At 40.6% G+C, this 19,470-nt stretch overlaps 1 protein-coding gene across 1 annotated transcript in view; it reads right to left on the bottom strand.

Annotated features, from left to right (window-relative positions):
- kdm6a (lysine (K)-specific demethylase 6A) overlaps nt 1-16,928 on the bottom strand; it is a 44,232-nt gene extending 27,304 nt beyond the window's left edge. Inside the window, exons 1-5 of the mRNA XM_067604131.1 lie at nt 16,189-16,928; nt 15,983-16,046; nt 11,543-11,651; nt 11,234-11,283; nt 7,288-7,346 (exon numbers count right to left, since the gene is read on the bottom strand). Coding sequence (XP_067460232.1) covers nt 7,288-7,346; nt 11,234-11,283; nt 11,543-11,651; nt 15,983-16,046; nt 16,189-16,358 — 452 coding nt within the window. The 5' untranslated portion in view covers nt 16,359-16,928. The remainder of the gene's footprint in view (nt 1-7,287; nt 7,347-11,233; nt 11,284-11,542; nt 11,652-15,982; nt 16,047-16,188) is intronic.
- Nucleotides 16,929-19,470: the final 2,542 nt, after the last annotated feature.

The following is a 19,470-nucleotide window of genomic DNA, read 5'->3' as shown; positions in this document are numbered from 1 at the left end:
TACCTATGCTTGCCCATTTTTCCTGCTTCCAACACATCGCCTTCAAGAACTGACTGTTCACTTGCTACCTAGTATATCCCACCTCTTGACAGGTACCATTTTAACAAGATAATCAATGTTATTCACTTTGCCTGTCAGTGGTTTTAATGTTTTGGCTGATCGGTATATAGAGCTCCAGAGGCTGTTGCAGACTGAAAACAGATTTACAAACAGCCGTTATTTGGATAAACTGACCACATAATGGGAATCTACATGGTTACTTTCTCACCTGAAAAAATATCAAAACTTAATAAAAGTGACATTAACAGTTCTACAGTGGAAATTACAACAGTTTCTAGCCTGCTTTAAAATCTCTGCTACGTTGGTGATCCTTCCCCTTCCGCTACATAGCCAAGATGGCGACCATTGAGGGTGAGAAGTGTTCAGCGTTCCACATTCAATTTTTTGACCATTATGAGTATACCATCCGGGTACTCTTAGTGCACTGCCTTTTGCCATAATTGTCAGTGTGAATGCACTTATGCACTCAAAATAGCAAGTGTAAGTACGGGAGAACATGAATTGAGACACAGCATGTACTGTATTTTCCCTACATGTTGCATCCTTGGTAAGCGGAGCTAGGTATGTAGCATTTGGCTCTGTGTATAAATGGTCACGTAAATTGAGCACGGTTAAAATGTTAATATGCAGTGTTATTCAAGGTTGCTTTGTCATAATATCTGTGCCGAAGAAGTTGCATGTGCTATTCGAGCTGCACCATATTGGTCACTGTCAATACATGTGTTCTCTTACATGTCATCTAATGTGTGTTGTGTGTATGTTAAAATTTATGTAATTGTAAACAACCTATCGCACTTGTCTTAAAGGGACACTCCATCTGCGTTTATTTTTTTCTGGGTTGTTCAAATGGAAGCGCCCACTCAGCATGGCAAAAAGCAGTGACTTTATATACAGTGATAGATATACAACGAGCGATGTCGCAGTGCTGAGTCTGAGTGTGTGAGATGTTTATAAATGCTGGGAGCTCTGGAGGAGAGAGCCGAGAGCAGAGCCTGAGCTTCAGGACAAATAACACCCGTGAGTCACCCCGGATTCTGCTCTGATCCGGAGCCATTTACTGGCGGGACGAGAGCTAAGAGTTTATTTTTTAAACTTTGAATAGCATCAACAGTGTCCTCTGTCTGCGTGTCTGTCGGCACGTTTAGCAGAGCAGCAGCAACAGTGAGTGCTGGGAGGTTTATACCGGTTTATGTTGCAACGTCATCGTGCAGAAACCTACGTCAGTACGTGTGGGAAAATGTTTTTAGAGGGGCATAGGTTTGATGCTAAAACTTATATACTTCAACCAAAATTTGAATCTTCAGGCTTTGAATGCATATGGAACACCACTGGGAAGCTACAGAATTATGTAAAAACCTAAAAAAAAAAAAAAAACCCAAAGGATTATGGACCCACTCTTCAAGGAAAGGTTTAATGATCAACATTTTAGAATGAAAAAAAGGAACTTCAACTTGGGACAATGATTGTTAAGTCTGGGACAGTGGTGCTTTCACAAACATTTACTACCTCCAACGCCAACACAAGAACTGGGCAATAGTGACAAATTTAAATATCACAATTTGACTCTAACGTTGATAATATAGTAACAATTGAGGTATTACGACTCGCTAAAAGGGCTTTCACACCACTGTGCAGTAACTCGTCACCTCCAGTCATTTCAATGAGGGGAAGGTGGCAAAAGGGAGGTGGTTTTGATCATGGCAGGAAGTGTATGAAGCGGTTGCCACCCATGTGAACGCACACAGATTTTGCTCTGCCGCCCAAAGTTCACCATGCTGAACTTCTGGCAGTAACTGCCTGGCTTTGGCCAATCAAATAGAAGAGGCCGGGTATTGTGAGTCAGAAAGAAGAACGATCATGGAAGATCTGATAATACCAGTGTCTGAATACCCGGAGTTGTACAACACTGTGCTGGCTACTTAGAAGGACAACCTGAAGAAAAACCGGGCTTTGGAAAACATCCCACCAGACTTCAGGTGACTGGTAAACTGGGGGCTTTTGGGTGGGTTGTACCAACGCTATGACGTTCACCTGCCTGTCATCGCAGCCTTGGACTTTAGCGGCAGCAGCTGCTTTTAAAAATGCTTTGCTTTTTTGGGGAATGCTCTTGCAGGCAGGTGGTTGTCAGGGCGGTTACTGTGCTGTGGTTTGAAAGCCCTTAAACAGATATCAAAAAAGTAAAGTGTATTTTTTATAAAATAAAAGCGACATTTTTTGAATGAAACAGACAACACTTAATGATGCTGTTGACAGCTCTGCACTGTCGCTGCTTGAGCTAATGCTAGCCTCACAGTGACTGAAACAAGCTACTGCACTTCAGAGCCCCAAATCCTGGAGGTCTCCATTCTGAGCTTTGGAGGTGAGAAGCTTATAACATTGCTATAATGTGCTGATGCGTATGATGATGGTTTAATGGGAAGATTCTACATCCTGTTCTCTAACCACCAGCTGTCAGTCATATACACAAGCCTAATGAGCTAACTAAATGCTTGTCTAAATGACATGAGGCGATCAGCCTGATGCTTTATTTAGAGACAGACTCACACATTTGAACTGGACAGACACAGCCCACTCTGTCTTTCCAAACATCAAAAGGATACACAGGGGTATCACCTTTTATTACAGCTCTTTGAGAATTTTTTAATAATGTGGGTTATTAAACTTGTGGCTATTGCGATTTGAAAATTGTACTTGTTCAAATTTCCATTTCAGATCAATCAATTTACCCTATTTTGAAATTTGATTAGTGTCAACCCAGTGACATTTGTGTCATTTGGTGAAGAAAAGCTTCCGGGTGAAGTTTTAGCAGCCTCAGAATTTGTCCTTCAGTTGTCGAAAAGAATCATCCAGTGTCTGTAAAAATCTGGTCAGTGACTGCTGGCATCACCAAAGTAGCGTGTGGTAGGCAAGAACTGAAATGGTGGATGACTGCTTTCACGCTAGCAATCAATCTTCTACTCTTCTCTAAACAATATCAAAATAAACTAGACTAGAGCATATTAAAACAAAAAAACAAGCACTTGAACCCACTCACTGTGTAGCTATGACAACAATGGCAATTGCATGTCAGCATGAAGCCCTTCTCCTGTATGAAACGGCAGAGCACTGAGCTCACTGCTGGCTGGCTGGCTGGCTGGGTGCCCCCCCTCCCGCCCCCACACACACACACACACACACACACACACACACACACACACACACACACACACACACACACACACACACACACACACACACACAGGACTGAACTCATTGCCCCCTTTCCCTCCTCCCTCCCGTTCTTCGTTTATCTGGTTCCTCCCTCCCCCCCAACCCCTTCCCTCTGTGCTCTGCGTTCGCCCTCTCCTCCCTCACTGGCAGAATCTAAAGTGAATGGTTGGAGAGCACAGCTCTTCTACAGAATTGGTGGTGACACAGGCAGACTGCAGCCAAAAGATGAACGAAGGACTACTTACTCCTTCAGGAAAGGGCATCAGCCATCACAAGAGACAGCACAAAAACATTTCTCAGAACAGGCCAGACAAATGAGACAATTAGGCTCCATCAAATTGATGCAATTTCTTGTATTTTTTGATATTTTCTAGCATAAAAGGATATAACACTTGCTCTGGATTAAAATTTGCATGTTATTCACAACCTTAAAGTTTGTTTGAGTGAAGCTATCAAAACTCTGGTTTTAAATAATTTTTTAGTGACCACTGAATACACAGATATTCATTTATAATACTAGCTGTCTCTCCTTGTTACCAATGTTTCAACTAACATTAACTGTATGGGTTTTTCCATGGGCCCACATCAGTCAGCTTAGCCGTGATGAAATGCTTTTTCACTACAGCCACACAGCAGGGGATAGCCATGGCGAGCTGCGCTGCAGCAGTCCGACCGCAGCCGACCCATGACGACCCCCAGCACGGCTCAACTGCTTGCGACATGGCTCGGTGCGACTACCCCAACCACCATGGAAAAACCCTACATTTGACAGCTCAGCATTCCTTTGGGCCTTTAGCTCAGCGTGACGTAATCCGTCCTAGAGAGCCCAACATGACACCATTCCTCCCCACCCCCGACCCCAAATACATTCCCCAGGCCTGCGAGATGAGGACATACAAATTTGGCAGGGCAACAATACTGGAGGCCTTCAAGGCCACTGATGAGGTAGAGGGACAGCAAAAGGCAACACAGAGCGCAGAGGCCACCGTGAGCCAACAGAGAGGAAGGAAGATATCAGCACATGGAGGTAAAGTGGCTTGGCTCAAAACGAGTGCAGTGTGAACTGCTGGCTCCTTACACCTGCCATTGTAGGACCAAACTGCTTGGGAATAGTCATCAAAATGAAATAGTCAGAGTTTCCTAAAAACTTACAGACTATCTCCAAGCTCAAATTGTATAATTGTTCAAGCATTAATTTCCAAAAGTGCAATTATTGGCTCCTACCCATGTCAGACAGTCGATAATATACCCCCCAAAAACACAAAATGACAACACAGGCTGTATGGTGAAAGCAGCATGTTAGAGCAGCAGCTTCAGTCCTTGATCTGCATCTACATAGCATGCATTCAAGCTAAGTGTTGTCAACCACATTTTGGCAGCGCTCAGAGCTATAGTTTAACATATCAGGAAACTGTCCCTTCTATCCCACAAGTGAATGGCTACAGCTTTATGAAAAGGGTTCATTTCAGGACGTTTCAGTGAGTGAAATGATTACCATAAGATCAGTCAAAACATGATGACTACACTAACACAAAACTTATCTTCCTGGCGCTCGTTAGCTTGTTTTCCAACCAGTTCTCATACTACGGATGTCAAGGCTTCTCACCAGGGTCCTGCTCCAAAAAGCAGGTTTAACAAACGCTGAATGTAACCCTGAATTCTGAGTTGATTAGCCCCGAGATGGGAAAAAAGTTTTCGGTTCCAGAAAAGCTGATCAGACTCAATCAACTCTGAGTATGTTCACTCTGAGTTAAGTATGGGCATGGTGAATAAGACAAAGAGCTCCCATACCACGATTCAGCATGGTAACAGGTAAATAAAGGGCAAAGCCTCCATTCTAGAATTATTAATGTGTGCATATGCGGATTATCTACATATATCTTTAAAAAAAAAAGAGGCCCCAGTGACAGAGCCTGAGTGTTGAAAAGAAAAAGAGTCAATAAGTTGACACAAAGTTTTATTCATAATGTTACGTAACGTTAGTAAAGATAGTCCTTGAGTAACACACTAATATCTAACTGAGATTTTGATCTCCCTCTGCAAATGAATGCACTTTGATCTGTGTTTTGATATCGACTACAACAATGACAACATGAAACAGCGTGTCTGATAGTTCCTTCAGGTCAAGAGAGAGAAAGACAGAAAGTTGTTCAGGGTTTGTTGAAGAAATCCTTCCACCGAGCAGGTTTAGTTTCACAGAGTAAAGTTACCACAGTTACTGACCAAGAGTTGAAGTTATCTCTGTTTCTCGAACAGAAAACCCTGAGTTTCCCTCATCTCGGTTTAACAAACTCACCCACTCCATGGTGGACTACCGAAAGTAAATTCTCAACCAGAAGGAAACATGGAATAATTTTCTATTTATATTGACAAGACATTCCAGTCAATCATGAAATCTTGGACTGTTTCATAAGTTGGCACCCTCACATAAGAGGCAGGGCTGCTGTGTCAGATACTGGTAAAGCAGAAGGGTTATGAAGCCAGAATTCATTTCTATTCATTTCACCTGTGATTTTCCTGACCAGCCAAATGTTTGTCATAATAACTTCCAATTATCAGCAATTAAGTCACATTAATTCAGACCAATGAAGCTAATAAGAGCCAGAAAGTGATGCTCCTCCTTAACTCATAGCTCATCATTCTGAACAATATTTTTTCTGATTCAAAATTTCATCAGGGAGGTCATAATAGACAACAAATTCCCATGCCTCTTGTGCTTCACAACAAATCAGTATATGAAGGCAGCCTTTATATAGTGATTTGATGTGCAGGCTCTCCTTATGGGTTTTCTGTTTGTTTTTTGGTCTTTGTAAGTAATAAGGACAAGGAGGTGTGTTGGTATAAATGGGTTCCTACCCAAAATGTTTACAATTCTGACACAGAACATGTGCAGAGCTGAAGACCTAGCGTCGCACAACGACTGCAAGAAGGAGAACCAGCTAGCCTCCCCAAAAGAGGAAAAGTTAACAGTGCCAAGATGGTCTTATTTACATATTGTAGCAATCCAGTCATCAGTACATGTAAGAGTTACAAAAGTCACTCCTAGATGTCTTAAATGTCTATTTCTTCATGTTGACGGTTGAAGTTGGGCAGAGCTATGCTGGATTCATGAATAAGAAGGATAAACTTAACAGGTGCATCACAGCTAGGCATGTTAATGGTTAACCACTGAGAATATTTTTGAATGGTTACGCATGTTGGTCTATAGGTTAATAAATGCATACACACTCCGCTAACAGCTTCGCTGCTAGCTAGCAGTATGAGGTAAAAAATGAAGCTTGTTAAACAAAGCTCGGTGTGGGACCATTTCCTCCAGAAAGGCAACAAAGTCTAATGTAAATCATGTGATGCTACTCTTCAGTTTAGTAGTATTGGTACTTTGTTTTACCACATTAAGATCAAGCACATGGCTGCCATGTCTGAGGATGGTTCACAGTCACAGACAAAGATCATGTTGCTGCTAGCCGGGGGAGAGTGTGATTATCACCCAGTTGGGATATGAAATGAATGAGACCGATATGCTGCCAATCAGTGTGGTAGAGGGCGAGGGATGGAAAGAGCTAGTTCGGTACCTCGAGCCCAAGTACATTATGCCATCAAGAGCTACTGTGACTAAACGCATTGAAAAACACTAAGGAGAAGAAGGATGAGCTTAAAGTCAAGCTAGCCAGGGCAGGCAAGCTAGCTCTGACCAGCGACTGCTGGACAGCTCTCACAAACAAAAGCCACATTACAACTTCTCTTAAAAGTTGGTCTATTGAAAGCTAAATTAACCAAAACTGACATCCCTAATCACAACTAACAGGAGGTCAGGCAGATGTTAATCAGTCTCCACGTGCCCAGAACACACACTGTCCTCAGAAGAGGTCTAATCAGACCAAACTGTCCCTCCCATGCAAGTGTGGGACTTTAACCAAAATATTATCCACAATCAGCATGAAAAAAAACAATCATTATGAAACTGACCAACACTATGCAAAAAAAAGGGAAAAGATTTTCCGAGAAACAAGTACTTACCACTGAAATGCGTTGTAATGGAAGTAAACCATGCCAAGCCCATATAAAAAGGCAGGATTCTGGAAAAAATAAGCAACATAGAACATCTTTAGCACTTTGTAATGAATTACAGTTTACATATTGCAAGAAGCTAAATTATTTCACACGTCAGTTTATGTCACATGGTCAAAAGCAGCTGAGTGTCTGATATTTTTTATTGCACCAGAAAAGTTACAGACTTGCTGGTGTCAACACTTTGGCACATTTTCATTACTCAAAATGACACATTTCTGTAATAATATAGGGTTATTTAATAAGTATTTATTTATTGATTCTGGTTTTCTGTGGCTTGATAGCTTCCACAGCATTACATAAGTTGTTCATTTATGCAAGAAAGTTGACTGCCCCCCCCATCCAATGAAGCCACTCGCCAGAAGAACACACCAGTATAGTGATGGTCAATAAAAGCTCTGCCTTTAGACTCCAAACCCTGGCTTTTTAAATCACTATTGTTACCCAGAAAAGTCTGCCCTGCACTCTTATTCAGATGGTAGGACTTCACACCCTCACTTTACTGTGGAGTTTTGTAATCCTGAGGAACCCAGAGCTGTCAGGTCTGATCACAATCGAACTCCTGGCACCTCTGTTTAATGGGCATTCCAAACAGAGCAACACCAAACCAAACTGGCCCATTCATCCACACAGAGACCACAGAAAGAACAGGCTGGACGCCATCATATCACAGCTGATTAGACAATTTAACTCCAGGCCATGAGCAGGAACTGTAGGCAATACAAACTGAGGCAAGTACTTGTTCTAATAATACTGAAATACTGTTACATCCACACAATAAGATCACATCCTCATTAAAGTCTTGTGCAGCTAGGCTCATTGGAATGATGAGCGCAGTGCCCGTGCAAAACGTGCCTGTTCAGAACGGGCTGATTTCTCAATACCTACAGAGAATAGTGCCTGTCCCCTAAACGCCTCTCGTGCAGACTACTGGTAGATGCTACAATTTACCCATGTTCCTTTAACACCTCACATGCAGACCATCAGTAGACACTACAATTTACCGATGCTCCCTAAACGCCTCACATGCAGGCTAACGGTAGAAGCTACAATTGATTAATGTTCCCTTAACGTCACACATGCAGGCTATTGGTAGACAATTTTGAGCTAAAGTTGATCGGATGAACTGTAGTGGCCATTCAAAACATACCTGGGACTTCCTGCACTATGTCTCGATCGTACATACCAAGTTTCATTCACATCCTGCATGAGGAGTGGGAACAGTAGAACTTAACTTTCAGAACTTTTTCAATTCACTCTCTATATTAGTTCTTATCACTACGGGTGTAATCCCCCCCCTCCAACCATCATGTGGGTTGCAATGGCAGAGTGGCCTGTCCGTATTTCCTCTTGTTGACTGTTCAGGCAGTGAAAAAGGAGAAGCAACGTGGTTTATGAGAAATTTTTTATATATTTCTTGAGAACCACTCATCCAAACAACTTCACACTTGACACTGCACTCCCTTGGGTCGTCAGTAGTACACCTGCCATGTCGATCGGCTGAACATTTGTCGAGAAAAGCGAAGGACATACAGACGGACAGAGATTCCTTCCTTTACAGTTAGACAAATGTTATACTATTAGCTAAGTTTTGCAACAGCAATATTGTGATCAAGAACGGGTGAGTATCAAGGCCAAACAAGGCCGCTTTTATCCATCAAGAAAATGTGAAGTCAGTCACAAACGGGGTAATGCCAGTTTTGTAAAGTGAGTTTGAAGTACACATATTTTTTAATAATAGCATTATGCAAGCTCACTAGTGTATTCTGCTCCATTTCATGTTGTACTCTGACTGGTTAGTTTGAAAACATGGACTTTAGTTACAGTCACATTGTGGGATTTTAGTCCTAAATTTCTGACTCTTTTTCCTGTTTTTGGTCACCAAAACCCTCAACTGGCCATTAGTGGATGTGTCTCACGAACCACCCCTTTGGTTTGAGGGCTTTTATAAGACTTATTTTTATCTGTGACCAGTGACATTATGAAATAAAATGTGTCATTATGAAAAGTGACATTATAAAAATAGAATGTGTCATAATGAAATGTGACATTATGAAATAGAGAGTGGCATATAATAAAAGTGTGGGGAAAATGTTATGAAATAAAAACATACTTTTGAAAAAGGGCATTTTGGAGTGAAAATGTCTAATGAAATAAAAGTGATGTCCAATAGAATTCTGTTATGAAAATGAATTGTGCAATAACATCTCATAATAGTGAGCAGATTCTTCATAATTTCTTCAATTATTTCACAAATGGTTGGTTCATTCATATATTTTACAAAATGTATTAACAGGATTATTTATTCCATAAGGTCTTTTTTTATTTATTCAATATTGAACACTTTGGGGTTCCATATGTGACAGCCTAAAATTCACACTGTGAAGGGGCCTTTAACCTTCCTGCCACACCATTTCCTTCTCTCTCCACAGATATCAAAAACACTATTTGATGCTGTAGCTGTTATATGAAAGACCCATAACTCTCAGAACAGTTAACATTACTGAGTAAATGAAATGTAACCAAACCAGACAACTATTTGTATGATTTAATGTAATTTTCTGTGATTGTAAAGTTGCTAAAATTTCTAGCAAACCTTCCATGTTTACTGTATTTCCTTTCACATAAGCACAGAGTGTACACAGGTGGGCGTCATCAACTGGCTGTCAGCTTCAGTCGTTGCCAAGTGTTCAAGTGCAACTTTTATGCAAAATCTGGCAAGGCCATATGAACGTTTTATCAGTCAACCTTGGTTGTTGCTGGTTACACTGGTACACTGATGCACACACACACACACAATGCGACATAAGGACAACAGTCGAGAACCCTGTAAAATATTCAACATTCAACAGGCTAACAACTGGTTCAACCTTGTTGTGTGCAGCACTCTCTCCGTCCCCAATGAACACATTTTAACATTAAAGTGGAGTCCACTTGGTCTGTACTCCAGGTGTTTCCCATGTACATTGCAATCCTTAAGTATTTGGACAGTGATATGTTTTTTTATTTATTTTTTATTGTTTTGGCTCTGTGCATCAACACATTGAGTTTAAAATTAAACGCCTATGGAGGTTACAGCCCTGAGTGTCAGCGTTAAGGGTGTCCGTGTGTGTTCACGGCATGTGAGCAGGGCACAAATTAGCACCAGTCACCAACCAAATGCCGGTAAAATATGCAAATGGCTGATTTGCTTCACTCATCAGCCAAAGAACAATGGTAATCTATTGAGTAGCTTGTAAAATTTGAACATTGAGTAGCCATTTGGCCAGTGGACAAGTAAGTTAATTTTGCACCCTGCATGTGAGCATTGCATAAAAAGGGCTATATGCTTCACAAGGTTCTCCAATTTTAGAGCAACACAGAAGAGCGATGATCCTAAGCATGCCAACAAAGCAACCAAGTAGTTTTTATGGCATATTCTTGACTGGCAAATTCACTGGCCTGATCTCAATCCATTTGAGCACGTATTTCACTTGCTGCAGGCCAGACATAAAGCGAAAAGCCCACAAAACAAGCAAGAAGTGAAGACGGCTGCAGAGGCCGAGCAGAGCGTCACCAGGGAAGATAGAAATGCTGAGATCTGTGGGTTGTTGACTTCAGCTATTGACTGTAAAGGATTTGCACTCAATTATTCAATGGGAGGTGGTTATTTGGGGGACTATGTATAAAAAGAAAATGTGTCATTGTCCTAGTATGTTCTGACTGCAGCTGAGTGTACGCTGCAGTGGTCTCTGTTTGTTCGGACAATGCGGACCCGACAGCAGACTACACAAACAACAGTTTACATGACATGACACAATAGTGGCTCCCCAGCAAATAGTGCCTGTAAAAGTTCTACAAAAGTATATTTAATGTTGGATATTTTACACTTCTATGTGGTGTTGTGCAAACTCACCTTCCAGTAGTCCGACTGTAAACTGAAGTACCTCTGGTATGCAGATAATGCTGAGAACGGTCAGATGAATAAAAGAACGTGATACAGACAGAGGGAGAGACACAGAATGAGAACAGTTAATGAAAACGTTAAAAGGCTCCAGATATTAAATTCAGCTGCATCGTAACACCGCCCAGCAGGGGAGTTTTCAAAACGAGCACAAAATGTCTGATCATAGATCATTTTTAGCAGTGCTCATCAAAATAATGAGTATAGAAAATCAAAGAAACAACAGTGCACATCGAATCTTGTTGATCCAGAGATCCTCACCTTTTGGATAGTCCTCCAGCAAGAGGTTGAAGTGGCCCAGCTGGCAGAAAATGTCAGGGTCCACTTTCCCCTCTGCTTTCAGAATGAGAGCATCATAGCAGCTAACAGCCTGGATGAAAGAGCAATAGCAGTGCAGAGTTAGAAGGGCAATACAACGCTGTAATGAATAACAAAATTAAATGGTTGGTAGATCCTATGCATATTACACAAAAAAACATCAAGCTATAAATGGCAAATATGACAAGCTAATTTTGATCACAACTTAATTCTTCGGCCTGTAGCTTAAGTTTATTAGAAGTGATGATCAGACACAGCTGACACAGTGTATCCAACCAAAGGGGTGCATGTTCCAAACCTTCCCAGGCTTTTTTGCATAGCCCCGGCTCTATGCCCAAATATGGACCTTGTCAGTCAGTATCTAAACAACGGCTAAACAAATTTCTCTTGAAAGCCCATGCTGCAGCCGCTGAAGAGGAATGATGAGTGAGTATGGCTGTATGCGTGCAAGTGTCCAATACCTCATAATGGAAAAAAAAACATATAAAGGGTGATTTTGAGTGCTACTACTTGAGCAACCACAGGAATAAAGTGGTAGGTTTTGGCCGCACTGAGTTTGTGGGTGTTTCTAAGGCACCTACATTGCATGTGCAATTAAGGAATAAAATATGAGACGCCACTTTTTCCTTAAAAAAATAAAATTGAGAAGGAGGTAATGGTGAACAGAATTTGATGAGTCCCAGTAATCCATTATGTCACACATAGAGAGAACAAAGAGTTATAAACCCACCCAGTCTGAAGTCTGTAGAGGTGTGTTTGGTTACTTTGTAGTAGCATGGTGTCATTTACATATGATTTAATAAAGGTAAACACAGTGGACGGCCATGTGTAACAGTGCTGCACCATGGTCTAGCACTTCTCAAATCAGGGACTGCAGATTTATCACACATACAACATCTCTCCTGCTGTTTCCAAATGGCTTCGGCAATTTAATGAAATGAAGGAGAAGTAAGGCTGCACAATATATCGTTTCAGCATTGACATCGCGATGTGCACATGTGCAATAGTCACATTGCAGGACGTGCAATGCCAAGTAAGGCTAATTAACTCAAACATGTCATGCTACAACTTCTGATGTGCTCTGGTGAAGGGGCACACTTCAGAAATTAATAAAAAAACAACCAAAGCAGGCACCATGAGTCGCCTACCACAGCCTGAAAATTAGCGCTGCCTGTTTTGGTTGTTTGATAAACTGATCAAGTGCACCCCTTCACCAGAGCACACAGCTAATTGATTGCTGTGCTTGCAGAGTCTGCGCATCACCTGCCTGTAAACATGAACGAGGCCACTACTGTCACAGACAATGTCGTCTGGATGCTAGAGGCAGGCGTTCAGTTACGTGAGACAGCTTTTGAGTGTGTATATTCCTGTTGTCAGTGGCACCTTGTCCCAGTGCTGGTTAAAAGTTACTGTCACGGGGCTGGTCCGTGCCCTAATGTTAGCAGTATATCTGTGATTGTAGCAGTGCAGTGTATGTACTGTCTAGACTATTTGTCGATGACTAAATGCTACAACTCCTCAAGACCCAGGCCAAGTTCTCCTGCCTTGCTTGCCACCTGCTGATTAAAGTGAAGGAGGTTAGCCCTGAAGTTAGCGAGCGAAGTTAGCCTCCAGTGACGGAGCATGAATGAGCTACACCTGGTGCCCACTGGAACCTGACCAGGCTAACTTAAAGTGGACCAGCTTTTCTCATTTTAGTGACAGTCTCAGCCGTCAACTCCAGTAGAGTTCTATATATTTTTACAGTGTGCACACTAGCACCAGGGTTTATTAGTTGTCTTTTGTGACAAGCTGTCTGGCTCTTTGACAGAGAGTCAAACTTTTGCATACTTCAGCTAGCGTGTCGATTACCACAAGAGCCACCATGACATAAGTTTCTCACACATTTTCACAGAGCAACTTACAAAAACACTGACTTATCAGTACAAGACTGAAAACAAATTTCTAGAGCATGTCTTTAGCACATAAGCACACTAGGGCGCTTATGTGGACAATAATTCTGATACTATACAGCACAATTCTTTTGTAGCAGAAAAACTGATAAATCACATTCTTACTGGACCGCCCCATAGTGGGGATCTTATTTGCCGACCTAATGATCATCATTCTTTTTTTCGTGCTCCATGCAGCATGCTATAAAGCCTCATAAATGATGTGACATAATTTACATAGTAATTTTTTATAAGCATACATTTAATAAAACATTGTCCATACCTGTGTATAAACAAAGTATTTTTACTTAACAAAATGGACCTCATTTGAAGGTGTAATAAAACATTGACGAATCACTTCTCATTGGAGAGAAAACTACACAGATTTGAAACGTTGGAATCTATTCAAATTCATTCAGAAAACACTGCATTTGTTTACTTTTATTGAAACATAGTACTGACTACTGTCTGCTCATGTTAGACTTTTAACTGGACTTTCAAACAGGTGGTCTTGGTGTAAGGTTCGTGTTGTGCAGCTTTTGTTAACCGCATTGTTTAGGCAATTTAAAATAAACTTTTTGAATTAAATTTGATTACAAAACTCTCAAAGGCAGACTGTGTTACACACAGTCTTTGCTGAAGAATCATAATCTAATTACATTTCGATTAAACCTGAACACCTTTGGATGAAGTTTTTCATAAGAAAAAGCATCCAAGTCAGGGTTTACAAAAGGAATCATCGACAATCGTTTCTTGCACCTAGATGTTATATAGCCAAATAAAAACCCTGGTGCTGGCACAAAGCCAAGCGGTTCTACTGCCCTTCTCTACTTTTAAGAATTTATGCAACAGAGGTTAGCCAAGGCCCAGCACCTGCAACCTGCAGAGACAGTGTGATTCAGCAAGCAAAACAATACACTCACACATGCATCCTCCAATTGTGAAAACTATGGGACCGTACCAAAATGAATTATTTTTTTCATACCCCTTCCCCCACATTTGAACATGGTAGAGTCCAAAGAGAGGATGCAAATGGAACTGTACCCAGAGATTTATTCCACCACAGAGATACAAGATTACTAAATATGTGAAACAAGCTATATACATGTGTTGTTACGAAGAATGAACCTAACAGTCAGATAATGTAAGTTTAATGTGAGGGTGTCGAGAGGCCTGGCTGGCTGGCTGGCTGGCTGGACGGCCAAATATTCAGCAGAATATGACTGACAAAAACAAACACGAAAACGGCAATAACTGAGTGCATGGCTGGGCCTAACCTGTAAGTACACCCTAACAAAACAATGTCACACGCTGACCCCTCCAACAAGAACCCCACAAGCCACATGTTGAAGACACAGATCAAGCACAGGCAACATGGACTTCACGAACACGGTTGCTATGTGTGCACAAAGCACTGTGCAGTTAAAAGTGGGTGCCCCCTGGCTTCCGCTTTAATCAAATCATCTTTGTTACAAACACTCAACGCCTTTATCGTGATATCTTTTTTGGCGAATGGTGATTAGCTTAGCCACAGCTGCTAGTTAGCTGAGTATTTTTCTTCCTATCCCCGCCATCTTAGGCCAAGTCAAGCAGCCATTATTTTTGCAACCATTAAACTACCACTATGTGTTTGTTTCTCCCTCGGTAATGTCAGCTAAGTGGTGTCTCTTAGTAGCTATATGGAGAAAAAGAAGAAGGGAGAAACCCCGCTGCACAGGTAGCCGCTACATGCTACCCAAACTATAGCTGCAGTTATTGGGGATGAGACGGATCGTTTAGTGGGATACACTTCTGCCAACTTAATGTATTTTCTATTATATTATTATCTAATGCCTCTCATCTCGATATACATCGAGGAAATGTGCTTTTGCTTCCGAGGCTCATCGTCATACTCTTTGCAAGTCATATAATGTTAAGCAGCGAGGTGTTAGATGTGTTCACGTCCCCTCACCTTGAGTCCCATCGTTTACAGCGTTGTGCTCGATTTAACAAATGTAAATGTATCAAGCAAAGTAACATGTTTGCTTCACACGTGTCTGTCTCTTAGTATGTTGATAATAGCAAGACCTATGCTACGACAAACACGTTTGTAACAGTGGATATGATGCTATCATGTAGCATGTAAACCTTTTATCTCAACCACCACCGCTTTTAGCAGGGTGGAGATCCATATCGTCCTGCAACACCGTTGTTTGGGCCTGTTTAATATTGATAAACGTTACATAAATGTACTGGAGTTGTTTTATTATATGCTCGGCAGTGCAGATGCTGCTTGGTATATGCAATAATCACGTCCCTGTTCTACAGTCAGTCGCTGGTTCAGCTTCAAAGTTGTGCAAATTGCAGCTTGTGCATGTCACTGCTGGCCATAAGGGGTCTGTACCACTTATTTCAGGTGGGATAAACACTAATCTGAGGAAATAACGGACTGTGGTCCTGCTCTGTGGCATACCTTTAACAGCAAGGCCTTCGTTCTGGCGCCATCTTCTTGAAGCCTATGAAATCCAAACAGTGAACTGCAAGTAGAGGACAGACAACACAGGCGGTTCCTTATTACTTGGGGGCATTCACATTTGTTGTTTGAAACTGTGCGGAGAAAAAGATATTAATGACAGAAGAGAGGCGGATGAGACTTGTTCACACAGCGGATAATCTGACCTGTCAATTCCGACCAGGCTGTCTTTCTCTTGCGCTGTTAGCTTCGGAAAGTCCTCTTCGATTTCGGTCGCTTTTCCCGACGCCATTTTCTCCTCGTCATTACCAGCAACGCCGAGACTCCGAGCAGCAGCTGAGGCAGCGGCGGTGAGCGACACTCCGCACGATTTCATGGGAAAGAAATGGGGAGAATAAACAGGACCGAGCAACTCCGGCGAAATGCAATAACAACGAAAGTGCCGCACACCTTATCCAGGACTAAAACGGGGCGTAGCGTAATTCTTGCCAAATCCTCAAGGAAATGATCCCTTCAAGTTACCTTCCACCCTCCTCATTGTACATCAAAACACAGCGTATATTCCAGCGCCAATTTATGCATGAAGTTGATGTAATGTTGGGTTTTTACGACTGAGTGTAATTTGATAATATCGCAAACTTCCCCAACCATCGGCTCAAAGTTGTTGTAATTGTGTCACATAGGCAAACGCACGCCGCCGCCGCCGCCGTCGTCACGCCCTCTACTCCGTTTGTCCAATGAACGGCCGGCGTGTGTGGTCACGTGACTGTCTCCAGTTGATGTGTCGCGAACACGCGGACGAACGCGCGCACGCACACATCAAACGGGCACCAAAGACCCACCTCCGAGTCCTGTGATTGGCTCCTCGTGCTCTATTATGATTACGTAACTGCGTTTTAAAGCAACCCATTGGTCAAAACAGCTGTCATGTTTGTATATGGGGGTGGGGGGGCTGTCAAGGGTGCTTGTTGCAACGTTGCACATATACAGTACTTTTGGATGGATACTGGAAAGATTTAAGCTAAATATAGACTATACATGTGTTTTTTTGCAAATAGAGAAGCAATTTTTCATTTGTTTTTTCACTGTGATAATTCGAATTTATTTTGGACACATATGCAAAACTTAACAACAAGAAAAACGGGTACTAATGTACAGATTAATGTATTTGATGTGATGTTATATTTTGTGTTCAGTGGGCTGGATAGTAACATCAACTAGATAATTCATCTTTTGACCATTCTTGGTAAATTCAACATCAATAAATTGTAATGGTCCAGATCAAAACCCTACTTTCATCAGTTTGTTGTTGAACTCAAGCTGTGAGGAACTTCAATTGAAAATGTGAAAAACAAAAAAGCTACAAGGATTTTCAATATTTTAAAAGAAGTACATTTTATTTAAACTCTAAAAGGACTCACAATGAATTGGTCTCTTCTGCTTTGTACAAAGTAGCTTTTTACTGTTTTTGTATGACAATTGTTATTATCCCTCTTTGTTGATATCATGGCTGATATCAAAAAACTTGTCTGACCATTTGCACTGTGCTGATCCCTGTACATAGACATACTTATTGTACATACATACAGAACAAATATATACATTTTAAATTATTTTAAAATGTATATATTTATTATTAAATATATACATTCAAATGTATTATTAAAAATAAATACATTTATTTAAAAATAAAAAATGATGCAGTGTTCTCATTTATTTGTATTTATGTTTTTTAACTGCAAGTCTATATTTTTGTATTTTATGTTATCTTTACTTATCTGTATATATATATATATATTTCTAACAGCAAAATCTCAATTCTTCTCTTTATGTAATTTTTTGTTTGTTTGTTTTTATTTCACACTTGCTTTGGTAATGTAAATGTCTGTTGCCCATGCCAATAAGCCAATTTGAATGGAATAGAAGATAGATAGAATACACTGAAATAAACTGAAATTGAATTAGATAGATAGATAGATAGATAGATAGATAGATAGATAGATAGATAGATAGATAGATAGGCAGATAGACAGATAGACAGATAAATATTAATAGCAATGTGGAAGTCAGGGTTAGAGCATCATCAGGTAATATTCTAATATGTATTGAATGTACAACGATTGTAGCACAGTAATATACTATAGCCTACATTTTTATGCATTGTTGTCAGTGACTGTGTCAGTGGTCCAGATCTCCATGACATGCTCTCAACAGTGTCTCTTGAGCTATTTGCTGCTTTGTTGTAATGTTTTTGTTTTGTATTTTAGTTAGCTTACCTTTCCACCAATTCAAAAAAAGGCTATGAAACTGCACTCTTATCAAATCATTTCTGCACACTGTTTAACATGGGAGACCATGTAATGATTTAAATATTACTCTGTAGTAAATTTAAATTTCTAACATTAGCATTGCAAGGTACAATGTCACTTTCTTGATAGGCATACCAAAAACATAGCTGCTGACCATGAGCTCTTGGCTGATCCTCACAAATCATTTATATATATTCAACACAATTGATAAGCTGAATCATACTTATGGCATTTTGATTGTGGAGGTTCACCAAAACATTTTCTGAATATTTGTGACAATTCTAAGTGACATTTTAATTACCTGGGTAATTTTGAAAAGAGCTATAATCAAACTCAATTGTAGCTATTTTTAGGCTATTGTTTAGATATATATTATATATATATATATATATATATATATATAAGAAATAGGCATTTACTACATTTAGAGAGTACTCCACTGACACACAAAATCAGGACTGAGAAACTCAGACTTTTCTGAGGAGACTTTTTTTGCTGAGTTATCCAACTTGGTGTTTCATAACACAGAAGTACTTCACAATGTAGCAAATAGGGATGCCTCACATCAGCTGAAGTCCGTCATTCATGATGATTAAATTTAAATTTAATGGATATAGATAGAACTAGGTTGTCAGTGCACAGTATTTTTAACTATCACTTGACCAACTCTGTAACCATACAGCTGTCTTGAGTTGTCTGATGATGTGAACACTTGCAAGTCGTAAACACGGAATCTTTACCATCAATTCCATATGACAGGAACGAGGCATACCAGTATGCACTCCTCTTTCATGACAAAAGCAGGTGCCTCCATTACCTACAATGTAACCTGACTCGAGTCACTCTACAGATTCAGTGTGTTGAGCCTCTATAGCCGCAACCCTCAAGAAGAGATGAAGAGCAGGCTACATTGCCTTAAGTGACATCACTTGAGGCAATTTATTAGCCTTCACACAGATTCCCCTGGAGCCACAAAAGGCTTTATACAACTATTTTCACACCTGCAGAAGGACTTTCCAAGACCTGTGAACAGACATTGATATGTAAAATTTGTGCAGTTCTCCTTTAAATTTTCTCACTCCACTAAAATCTTTGATCTGACAGTACAGAAATTATTATTGTTGATGTTGTTACTATTTGAGTCTGTCTTTACTGTGTGTGAATAAAGAATTTTTTTCA

The sequence above is a fragment of the Thunnus thynnus genome, chromosome 11 (assembly GCF_963924715.1).
Source record: "Thunnus thynnus chromosome 11, fThuThy2.1, whole genome shotgun sequence".
Classification (NCBI taxonomy): Eukaryota; Metazoa; Chordata; class Actinopteri; order Scombriformes; family Scombridae; genus Thunnus; species Thunnus thynnus.
The sequence above is the reverse complement of the archived record's forward strand: the minus strand, read 5'-3'. Positions and strand labels throughout refer to the sequence as shown.